The 12,810-nt window shown below is 39.0% G+C and overlaps 1 protein-coding gene across 1 annotated transcript; it reads left to right on the forward strand.

Annotated features, from left to right (window-relative positions):
• The first annotated feature begins 8,294 nt into the window (after positions 1-8,294).
• On the forward strand, positions 8,295-11,357 carry LOC147856541 (serine/threonine-protein kinase D6PK-like). Its single transcript, XM_087329185.1, has 2 exons — positions 8,295-9,133; positions 10,034-11,357. Exons 1-2 carry the CDS (start codon positions 8,442-8,444, stop codon positions 10,935-10,937), a joined length of 1,596 nt encoding a protein of 531 aa, XP_087185311.1. The 5' UTR covers positions 8,295-8,441; the 3' UTR covers positions 10,938-11,357.
• Positions 11,358-12,810: the final 1,453 nt, after the last annotated feature.

Consider the following 12,810-nt stretch of genomic DNA (forward strand, 5'->3'; position numbering starts at 1 on the left):
TCTAGAGCCATATACATCATGCAATAAATGTAATATCCTTTTCCAAACCAATTTAGCCGCCATACATGACCATAATAGGTGATGAAGAGACTCCATCTCTAATCCACAAAAATCACACATTTTATCTGCATCCTTACAATGCATCCAAACCCTAAAAAGGAACCACATAATGAACAATCAACCATCTAAATAAAATAATCTTCTTTGGAATTTGCATAGCCCATAGCCATTTCCAAAATGTTGTCATATAAGTAGAATCAACATTATAACTCAACCATGTTGTAGTTGTTGTCGGCCAATGAGGTATCCTACGTCGTAACATCTCCCTTCCCAATCGAACCGAATATTGAAAAAATGGCTTTGGCCTAACATCATCCCCAAAATATGAAGTAGGTAACCACTTCCATTCCCCTGGATCCCATTCCATTTCACATAATGATTTTTTGGCCACTACCCATAGATCCCACCATGGATGAACAACATTAGGATCAGGGTCTAGGATCTAAATCTTATCTACCTTGGCTAGAATTCTAATGGGTTTTAATGTAGCCTCAATGAGACATTCATCTTCTAGGGGGATCAACACTAATTGTCCATCTTGTAAAACATCATAACTCAAGAAAGAATCCTTATCTCTAAGGCCACGGACTCCAAGTAAAATTTGAAAATTTGAAAATAATCCCACCCACTTATGACAATCAGAATGTATGTTATTTATCAAGGGTAGTTGCAATTTCCTTAACTCATCAACTATCATCTTTCCTCCTCTTATTCCTCCATAATATCTGTAGGATTGTGAACAAAACGTCGCCACTTACTAAGAGATGAGGAAAAAGATGAATCCACTTGAGCCCAATTTAATCTCACTCTCCTCCCCAACATAGATCCTTCATCACCTAGAAATAAAGGATTCTAAACCAAGGGTTGATGTAACCATTCATCCATCAAAGTGGGCAAGACTTGTTGCAAATTATCTTTCATTGACCACTAGGCTCTCTTTATCGCAACAAAGAACTTATCATTCTGAAATACTATATTATGCGAATGAAAGTTAGGAATAAACCACCATCGAAGAGACCTTGTCCATAATGTTGAACTTTATTCAATTCATTTATTTGATTAATGCATTCTTACCACAATCTAGAAGATAAAACTTTATCCTTCAAGGTAGAGTTTACCCTTTATAATTGACTTTATTGGATTCATTCATTCTTACCATTATTTAGAAGATAAACCTACGAAATGGGGTCCACCCCGTTAATATATACACAATTTAAAGTGTTAAACATTGTGTGCAAACCTTAAAACATTCCAAGGTGGCATTTTCATATCAAAATCAATGTCACAAGTGAGAAATTGTTGTCACATTGATTTAGGAAACTTAAAATATGTATGCACATCAACATGTTAAGTATTCGTGAACTACTATGTCTACCCTAATGTGAAAGTGAGGCATAAACAACAAAACCTATATGTAAGATAAGTTGGGCAAGAAATACCAATATAATTGAATGCCTTGTCCAAATCTAGTAGTATTATCAGAAGTCCTTATTGGTATTCACTAGCATAATACAAAACCATTTGCACATTCAAAATATAAGGAAACATGTCTTTGCCGACAATAAATGTATATGATATAGGGTGGACAACAAAAGCTAGCACCTTTTGAAGTCAATTTGTCGAAAAACTTAAATAATCTACCTATCAAGAATTTTAAACATACGTTTCCCAAACAACGCGAGAGAGGAAACTTTTTGTAAAAGCTTAACAAATACCAACTTTCCATATAAGGCACGATGAAGAAAACACCCAATATAAGTGCCCAATACTCCATCATTGGATGTTACACCAACACAAAAGCAAACATAATTTATGGGAATTTAAGGTGAAATCCTAGATGAGCTAGCTAATATGAACCCTCCAGTCTTAACTATATAAATAATATGTCCATTTCTCCAACTTCTGTACCTGTTCTTTGTGATCTTATGATACCAAGGAGTATCTTTCAAGGGGGAAAAAACTATATCACGAGGTGATATAGGGATTGAAGGGAAACTCTTGTTAAACCATTGTAATTGTTGTATACTTATCTTGTATTTATGTAGTTGTTGATGATAAAGCGTTGGAGTAGTTACCTAATAACGTCTATCTCTATTGTGCTTGTGATCGTATCTAGTTTCGACATATGACCAAATCTTCCTTTCTATTATGTAGATACTATTGCATATTGCTATGTTAGGACACACATTTAGTAATTGCATGCCAAATTAACTCCAAGTGATATCTCAGCAAACCAAGTGAAAAATAGAAAGCTCAAAAGATACTTGAGGACCGAGGTGATCATAAAGAGGTTGACGAAACAAACAAAAAAGAATAGGATACAAAGACTTGCACTCCTTGTGAACACGTAAATCATTTGACGCATCTCCTAATGTTGACATGGTTTTCCTTGAGTAATATGATAAATTCAAAGTAAAAAAATGACGGTGGTGTATTCCCTGTGATGATAATTGTTCTAACTGGGCCTTGTGATAGCACACCAAGCCTATTTGCAACATTTGTCCTCGTTAAAACCTTCATGCCAATGAAGGCAAGATAATCACATAGGAATTGAATCTTGCAATAACCCTTTGTTTCATGTCATTAAACTATTGCCATTATTGAACTTTACAAATGGTCATGCCTGTGATGAACATCTCCTCATGTTTTTCCATATGTTCTTTGGTGGCATCACATCTTGCACATACTTATGGTCATGCATGCATGTCGCTATACAAAACATCATGAGATTTGCCCCTTTCTACCAACTTGGGCATTCGTCCAATGCTTTTTCGACCACTTTCTCTAAATCTCCTTTGATGTGGCCATAATAACCTTGTTCAATAAGTAATTATGTCATTTCATACTTCTGTGAAGTAAAATTATATCCATCAAGTTTCTCAATTGGTATAAAGCTTTATAATTGCATATTCATCATATATCCATCAAGCTTCCCGATAGGTATAAAGCTTTATAATTGCATATTCATCTTGATGGCAATTTCTTCTCATCGTTGTCAATTTCCTTTGGCCTTGCTTCTTCACGAAACATATGTGGTAGAGCTCATCCACACATGGAGTATGTAGATGCCCAATGATAGAAACAATTAAACCACACCAATCCATATGAGTTGGTTCTTCAACTATAGTGAATTGAATTTCCCCGAAGGCGCCAACATGATTCATACCTTGGATTGTTGCACTTCCAAGGGTCATTACGGAGTCCCAAAGGGTCATGTTCCTCAGGGTTTGTTAAGTGATGGATGGGGGACGTCGCTCCCAATGATAAAGACCACATCATATTTCGGCACATAAAACCACTTACCTCTCTACTCCATTTAACCATGAAGTCTCCAAGGCTTCTTAAATGAAATTGAAATTAATATACACCAATTAAAATCTTTTAATTTTAATTAAATAAATAAATTATTAGATAAGAAACATATCATGTATCTCAATTAAATAGATCATTTTTTAGCAAAAAAACATGTATATCTCGATTTTAGTGTGGAAAAGTTACATGGAGGAACATGATTCTTAATGGATGCAAAGGTAAGAGAATAAGAACCCAGTGTTAGGGTACCCAAAGGCGTCTTTGCAAAACAACTATTGCCTTTTTATAGAAGTTAAAAACTCGAAAGAGCCCTTCACATTAGAAACCCTTCATATTAGTGGATCCTACCTAATAAAGGCTAGTTCTCCAAAAAGTAAAATATGACCATGTTTCTTGTACACATTTGGCCTATAACATATGTTTCGGATTGGGACCCATGGCATTTCAAGTGGAAATACAACGACAGACTGCACCACTTCTTCTATTACCACACTAAATTGGGTGAGGCTATACAAATGCAGTGAGAAGGTCCCCTTCGCAATGGTTGGCGGACATTGGGCATCCCTAACGAGGTGCTCAGTACCTTCTGGAAGGGTCTCTAGCATCTCCATGTGGTTGAGAAGATCAAGCTATTATGGTGGCAGATCGGCCATAACATGGTCCTCGTTGGCGAATGGCTAGGTAAACGAGGAGTCCCAATAGGCTGCCCACTCTGTTTTGCACCTATCTAAGACTTTGAGACATTATTTGTGGGATTGCCCTCAAACTCAAAGAGTCTGGGGCAAGGTGACTCGTCTCTTAGCTGACTGCGTAGTGGATGAGACAACATCATGGAGTGAAACGTCTTGGATCAATCCCTCGACTGATAGTTGGATGGACACCTTCAATGTAGGCAGTTGATGTTATCAATGCACAAGAGCTAAACTCGTCAAGACCCATTTTGAGAGAGGCTTGAAGACTGCATCCCATTGTTTCCAAGAGATTTGGATGAAGATCACATGCTTCACCCTTTGGTATGTGTGGAAAGCATGTTGCTTGAAGGTCTTCCAAGGTCTGGTATGCCCCCCAGAGGATTTGATCATGGATATTTGGTTCGCGATTATCAATTGCCTACGAGGGTAGCTGGACGAGGTTTGCAGCCACTCTGACGACGTGGTCACTACTCGCTTATGCTTTTGGCAGAAATGGAGGAACACGCCGATGGTGATGCAAGTCTATATTCTATATTAGGAATTAACCACTGCAAGTCTAACAACACAAAATTGACAATTATAGATGAGAATCTCCATTTTAGACTCAATTGAAGTCCAAATGATTTGTGGGAAGATAGTCAGAATAGTTGGAAAGTGAAGCACAAATTAGGCACAAGTAGAGAGTTACAAAACCTTAAATTGAACCTATATGTGTTCTACACATTTTGATAGTACCTTGGCACAAACATGTTAATTGTTGATCTATAAGTAATAAATGCAACAAGGACAAGAACACGATGTGGAATCAAGAATCTCCCAACTTTGGCAACAAAGTATCCATCAAATTGGCTATACAAGTGAAAATCAATGCAACATTGGCAACATTGTTATCAACATCTTCAAAATGAGATATTAAATCATCATCTCTCTAAAACAATCTTTTGAATGAGATTTAGAACCACACATGGATCTTGAATTCTTGGACCATATTCCATGTTATATTATACCCAGAAATGGTTCAATGAGTATATGCCAGATAATGACTTTGTCCAACTTGCAAATGCAAAAGAATGTTGGATTATCAAAATTAGTAATATCTTGATTTACTTATCCAATAACAAACATGTTCTCTTGAACAAGTCTAGCATGTACCTAATCTAAAAAGAAGTATCATATCAATTGACATGTTGATTGATGAGAGATACACCTCTATCTTCATTGAATCGACTTGTGGAATCTCAAAGCGTAACCTCCAATTGAAAGCCTTTGATATGCATAACTTATTCATGAGTTGAAGTATTTTCGAACTTCCTCTGATGACACACTATAATGTGAAACTAGTCAACACACCGATTAAACATTCTTCACCTTGACAATGATGGATAACATATATCTCAAGATTTTTAGACTTATTTGCAAACCATGGGAATCCATTGTCGATCGACAACTTTGTACACTCCTATGCAGAATGGAGTTGCAAAACACATGATTTAGACAATGCAAGAATAGACTATCACGATGCTCAAGCATGATGCATTAGAACCCATATTTTGGCAGAGACATCAATCACCACATAGCCTGTATTCAAAATATGGGTTTTGATACATCATACTGATTGTTTTCATCAATTTGTCTCCATCAAAGCCCATAAACTTCGAGAGTTTAGGGGAGCTATCTTTTGGAGACTCCATGCAAATCCAAACATACCTAGATACACAAAATGAAAACCCATATACTTGCCCAACCAACCTAGATATCCAACTCGACAATCTAGAAGAAGACAAACTACTTTTAGACCTCCTATTACTTTGTTAGCTCCACAAATGGAACACATTTGAAATCCAACAAATTCATTCACATTTTAGCATCAACTTGTCGATTTGAACTATCCTTATAATGTTCCTAGATAAAGCTGGTAAAGCTATTGTTGAGTTCCTCGACTGTTGGTTTAGGAAAATGATTAGTAATGTTAAGCTTTTGTGATTTGGGTGGCTCGTAAATGATCCTTGGTGATAATAGAAAATGGGGAAATTTTCAAAATTCCATCAAATGATGTGTAATATGAAGCATACCTTTACACATTTCAAATATATCATTCCTACATTCTTGTAAAAATATATATTTAGGCTTAAGCTAGGCAATGAGATCATTATACAACCATTTACATATTGATAATAGCATGATTTGAGTGTTGATGTTGTCCATCAAATTACTTTTAATACATCTAGTTTCATCGAGAACCGTTTCCACCCCAATTAATCCTCAAATATAAGTATTGCTGATGACCCATTCCTTGCTTATAATGGCAATGCCTCATATTGACCATTGTCCATCAATAATGAATGTTCAAATGCACAAATATCAAATTTTAGGTCAAATTAAATGCCTCGAAGGTCACTCACACTATTATTTCTGCACGATATCCAAAGAGGAAGTACTCAGTGTGCTAATTCAATGCATGCATTGTGGCTTGCATTCACCAATTGTCTCAAATTTGAGTGAATGAGCATCCAACTTACCAAGCAAGTCAATTCAATGGGATTGATTGCCTATATTTAATTCCATAAAACTAGACCAATCTTCAAATTATGGTAAATCCTATCAATCTCCAAGACCATACATACTCTGTCGGTTTCCTCATAACAACTTTTCTTAATCACAACAAATTTCATACCACATTGAGCAAGGTTAGGTTAGTAGGAAATGATATAATTTTCGTAATGTTCACATTAGAAGTGAGTTTTTATTAGGAAGGTAGACAAGTCATGGATGTTGATTGATTTCGAGACTACATTGCGCATGGGGAAATATTCTGTCCCCACCCCCTTCTCCCATTAGATTGTGTGCACATGTGTGATGGGGATTGTCGACAAGTCGTAGGTCACGACGGTGATTGATTTCACAACTAATTGCTCGAGGGGGGGGGGGGGGGCGGGCACACATACATAGAACGAGAGAGAGAGAGAGAGAGAGATACACACACATACAAAGACATAGCCGCCCTAGGAGAGAGACATGATCAAGTGTGTGGGTGATAAAAGCATCTCGAGCATGTGAGAAAGACACCGTCCCCCCCCCTCCCCCCCCCCCGACCCGTGCCCCAAAACTCCCCAAAATAAAGAGAGCGAGAGTGTGTACGAGAGAAGAGTGAGAGAGAGAGAGAGAGAGAGAGAGAGAGAGAGAGAGAAAAGAAGGAAAAGGTGGGCCTTCACACGATGCCGAAGCGATATATATACATATATGGATCGATTGTGTGCGCATGACTTTTACGGATGTCGGTCGACGGGAGGCCCAACAAGCAAGAGAGATGTCCTCTCTCTCTCTCTCTCTCTCTCTTTTCTTCTCTCCCCCTCTTCTCTCTTCTCTCTTTCTCTCTCTTTCTCTCATTTTCATTCTCAATGTGTGTGTAACGACACCAAGCAAACCCCATGAGAGAGAGAGGATTGGAGATATGTATGTATTTAGGTTCACATGTAGAGAGAGAGAGAGAGAGAGAGAGAGAGAGGATTGGAGATATTGTATTTAGGTTCACATGTAGACAGGGCAGGGCAGTTTCTACATAGGAAGGTGTGTGTGTGTGTCTGTGTGTATGAGAGAGAGAGAGAGAGAGAGAGAGAGAGAGAGAGAGAGAGAACAGGGGAAGGGTCCCCTGTTTCCTAGACAGGGGAGGAGGAGGAAGAAGAAAGAAGACATCGGATTCTCTCCACATAATTAAAACCCCATTATATATACAGAAGAAGAAGCAGAAGAAGATCTCCTCCTTCCAAGAAGACAGACACACACAGACAGACAGAGAAGATTAGAGGAAGAGATAGAGAGAGAAAGACAGAGATAGGGATACGCATACACAGAGAGATACAGAGAGAGAGAGAGAGAGAGAGAGAGAGAGCGCATTGGATATGTATGTCAGTGAGTGCAGAGAGAGAGAGAGAGAGAGAGAGTAGTAGGTACAGTACGCGCCGCAAGCCCTGTTGCCCCTTCACTTACCTCTGTCTCTCTGTCTCTCTCTCTTTGTCTCTGTATTTCTCTCTTTCTCTCTCTACACTCTCCCCCGCCCCCCCCACACACACTCCATTCTCTCTCTCTCTCTCTCTCTCTCTCTCATCTCGCTTTTCTTACTTGCTTGTAACGCCCCCCGCCCCTCCTTCCCACTTTCTTGTGTGGCTTTTTATTACTAGGGTTTGTTTCCTCCTCCACATCTCATCTCTGCTGCTACTTCTTCTTCTGCTCCTGCTCCTGCTACAATGCTTCTTCTTCTTCTTCTTCTTTTGCTATAGCATAGCATAGCATACATATATATACAAATACATATAATTTGCCTCTCACCCACCACAACACAGGCGGAAGATCTTGTTTTTTGTACCTCACATCTTCACCATGGCTTCTGTTATGGAGCAGGGCATGAAGGCCAGCCATGACGATGACTTATTCATCATCGTCGACAGCAAGGCCAACAACAACGGCATCAAGAAGCAGAAGAAGCAGCAGCAGAATAGCGGGGCAGAGGAGGAGGATGCTCCCACCACCACCACCACCACCACATCTTCTTCCTCCCTGTCTCTCCCCAAAGGCAGTGAAAGCAGTAAATGCAGCCTCAGTAGTTCAAGCTCAGAACTCAGTGACCAAAGCAATGAGAGCAGCAGTATCTATACCAGCTTCATCTCTGCATTGAGCAAACCTCACAAGGCTAACGACTCACGGTGGGAGGTCATCCAGGCTGCCCACTCCAAAGAAGGAGCACTCGGCTTGAACCACTTCAGGTTGCTCAAAAGGCTAGGTTGTGGTGACATTGGGAGTGTCTATCTTGCTGAGATTAGGGGTCATAGTGGCAAGTACTTTGCCATGAAGGTTATGGATAAAGCCTCGCTCGATGGTCGCAAGAAGATCCTTCGTGCGCAGACCGAGCGAGAAATCTTGCAATGCCTTGATCATCCTTTCCTGCCCTCTCTTTATACGCATTTCGAGACTGATAAATTCTCTTGTTTGGTCATGGAATTCTGTCCTGGTGGAGATCTTCACATGCTCAGACAGAAGCAACCAGGTCGACACTTTGCCGAAATGGCTGCAAAGTAAGCCCGATTTCTTTTCATCTCTCTTTTAATTCTAAGCGCACCCAAAGTCTATCTATTGATATTAACTAATGTCTTGAGTGGAAAAATAGACCATATATATTTCTTATGGTTAGACATATGCCAGAGGGAGAGGTATATCTATTTTCTTTGGAGACTATTGTACACCATAGTGATTAATATAATTAATTACCCATTATTTAAAGAGAGGACATATGAACATGTAATGCCTGCATTTATAAGTGACATAGATATAGAGGATGTCTACATCTAATGGCTACATGCATAGACCAGAGGAGCTTTATAGTATATACATCCATTCGAATAGATGAATGACAAAGAAAACAAGATTGGTTATGTTGACACGTCCCAAATTGATCCCTTTAGGTGAGCTCTTACTCTACTTGGGCTTACGTAGGTTGTGAGGTTTGTGATCATGTGGGTGAACTAAGTTAAAGTTGGATTGCCTTACACTGTTCTAATGGCTTTAGGGGGGAGTGCCCTGTTCTGCCACTCTGAAGTTTCATGAGATAGAACCACAAACGCTTTTGGTCCTCACGATTACATGATACAATGTAATGACCGAAACCTATCTCGAAATAGACAATAGTATCTGTCTCACATATTTTATATAATATTTGGCTCTTGAGATCATTCATGTATAGGAGAGAGAGCGATTGTATTGCACTTGGGGGGATCAAACATACATGCATAATCTGATATGGTTGAGATGCTTGTCGACTGTGATGTTGTGAATTCAATGTACCAATGTGTCCATGTAGTGTAGGAGAAATGATATAGAGAAATAGACAAAGAGATAAAGAGGACTGAAGATGGTAAGGTAATAGAGAAATAGACAACGAGGACAATTTCTGATGTGTTCTGGTCTTTATATGGCAGGTTCTATGCAGCCGAAGTTCTGCTTGCCATTGAGTACCTCCACATGATGGGTGTAATCTACAGAGACTTGAAGCCAGAAAACATATTGGTTCGAGAGGATGGGCATATAATGCTATCTGATTTTGACCTCTCACTCCGATGTGTTGTGAGCCCAACACTCATTAAATTCTCATCTATGGCCATCGATCCGACCCGAAAGGCATCATCAGGTGGTTACTGCGCTCAACCCACATGTCTTGAACCGGCATGTGTTGTTCCTGCTTGTATTCAACCTACTTGTTATATGCCCAAGTTCATGCCATCATTAAGGTTGAAAAAGACTAAGAGTAAGAAGAAAACCAGTGATTTCGCAAACCAAGTGACACCGTTACCCGAGCTTATAGCCGAGCCAACAGGTGCAAGGTCGGTTTCATTTGTAGGAACACATGAATATCTAGCTCCCGAGATCATCAAAGGAGAAGGCCATGGAAGTGCTGTGGATTGGTGGACTTTTGGTGTTTTTCTCTATGAGTTGCTACATGGAAAAACCCCTTTCAAAGGGGCAGGTAACAGGGCAACGCTCTTCAATGTGATTGGACAACCGTTGAAGTTTCCGGAAGCTCCGGCAGTTAGTTTTGAAGCTCGAGATTTGATACGAGGTTTACTTGTAAAGGACCCTCAACATAGGTTAGGTTACAAAAGAGGGGCCACAGAGATTAAACAGCATCCTTTCTTTCATGGAGTAAATTGGGCACTTGTTAGGAGCATGCCGCCTCCACAAGTGCCCAAGCCGTTTAAGCTTGAAACCACTCCGATTAAAGTTTCTAGTACTACTACCACCACTACCACTAGCAATACACTCCCCGCACCGCTATCGGAGGGTGAACCTCGCTCATCAGCTTATCTCGACTTTGAATTCTTTTAGGTTTTAGCCTGACAACCAAGACCTTTAAGTGGTCATTTCGAGACTATATAATATCCGTTTTTTCTTCTATCCCTGGATTTTGTTCGGAGATTAATTCAGTTTCGAACAATGTAGAATGCTATGCATATTGCTTGGCAACAAGGAGGGGCAATCAGAATTGAGTTTGGGTTATTATATAGTCTTGAGGTCAGCCATCATCATTATCAACTTATTTAGGTTTGCTTAGATGCAGTGAGGCTCAAGATGAAGGATTGACATGAGCATCATTAGCTTTTGCAGTAAAACTGCTATATGTTGGACTTAACAATATGCTTGTAAATGTTTCCCACCATTTTGATAAGCCTTAGGCTAGTTTATCATCTCTTGTAATTGGGTCCGCTGAAATTCTGTTAATGCTAGGTAATGTTTTTGGTTCCAAAATATTCTTGAGATATGAGAGCTCAGTGAGGATTGAGAGGGAAAGATAAATTAATGTAATGGTTGATTGTATTATTATTCCCGGCTGTCAAATATGGTCAATGGTTCCAAAAATGAATCATTCTCATTTTATATGTGTGGAATGTAAGAAAGAGCTAAGTTTACGCAGGGGCGATGAGAATGTAATGTGATCAACCAAATGCCCCATGGTGGCATCTAGTAAAGCATTGTTTAATGTGAGATTCAAGCCTAGTTTTGTGCATTATGGTAAAACCTTGACTCTGAACTAGGATGTCCCAAGAGAGAGATTGAGTTGTGTTGAGATTCTGATGGAGTAATTGCATATTGTATTACAACTTCATTGAGACAAGCACTTTTGTCGCTTTTCATGGGTGTTGAAATGTTTCGAAATAATTGTCTTATGTGCTTTGTTGTTAATGTTAAGTTGCTTTGTGTGGTAATGTTGATAGTTCTCCTCACATGTGACGGCAGCCACCAATCTCCATTGATTTTGAATGACCCTATGTGGCGGAAAAGAAATTGCGAGCTTTGTTAGCCCCGCCCTTTTTTGTTACTAGAACATGCATGTAAAGTTGTCTAGAGATTGCGAATGTAAACACTTCACATGGCACGAATGGGAACATTTCACGTGGGCTTGTTCAATGGGGGTGGCAAAAAGGTGCTACATACGAAAAAGGTTCTCTCGAGAAAATTGAACGTTATTAATTAAACAATACGAGACACATGTGAAAAGGCTTTGGAAGAAATGTATATATATATAATAGGCATTTGATTCATAAAAGAAATTTATGAATCAATTTGGCATGTCTTCATTTGATTGTACATCATATCTCAGTTGTGTTCTCACCAAATATTATTTTTCCTCTAGTGTACTCTTCAAACATCGCACGTTGCGAACGATTGCCTAAACTTATTCGTCTCTTTCTTCACCTAGACTTTGTGCATGAGCTATGATATGACCATTTAAGAAAATGTCTTAATGCTTGAATTTTAACCTAGCAACCAATCATGGTTCTTCTTTCCTCCCTTGGACAAGCCATTTTTCTAGTCAGATGTCAGGAGGTGGTTTGAGAATTTGACATACTTATTGTGAGAACCCAATATGTGTCAAACTGATTGGGTCCAAGAGGCAAACAACTACATATTCTAATGAATTCCAATCTCTTCAACAATACTTAGACCCAACTTTTCAACATGCCAAAAGCTATTTTCAACATGCTTGACAATGCACAACGAATGTCAAGAATTGAGTTGCAACCTACACTTTCATAGATTGTGTATTGTTAAACCATTTCAACTTCATTGGGATGGCAGCTTTCTAACTTGGTTTTCCATTGATGTTTTGAAAATTTTATCAATTGTTGAAAGTTGTCAGTGATCCAATTCTTATATCTTTTAGAAAACTCTTTTTAACATGCAACTAATGATAGTGACA

Source organism: Azolla caroliniana, unplaced genomic scaffold (genome assembly GCF_043228905.1).
Source record: "Azolla caroliniana isolate FFs.n. ecotype wild unplaced genomic scaffold, voAzoCaro1.0.p SCAF_13, whole genome shotgun sequence".
Taxonomy (NCBI): Eukaryota; Viridiplantae; Streptophyta; class Polypodiopsida; order Salviniales; family Salviniaceae; genus Azolla; species Azolla caroliniana.

Bases quoted from the DNA above. Each gene is read 5' to 3' on its own strand.
- LOC147856541 (XM_087329185.1), top strand. From the start codon at position 8,442: ATGGCTTCTGTTATGGAGCAGGGCATGAAGGCCAGCCATGACGATGAC. The intron at 9,134-10,033 runs GTAAGCCCGATT...TTTATATGGCAG, and splicing joins TTTGCCGAAATGGCTGCAAA to GTTCTATGCAGCCGAAGTTC.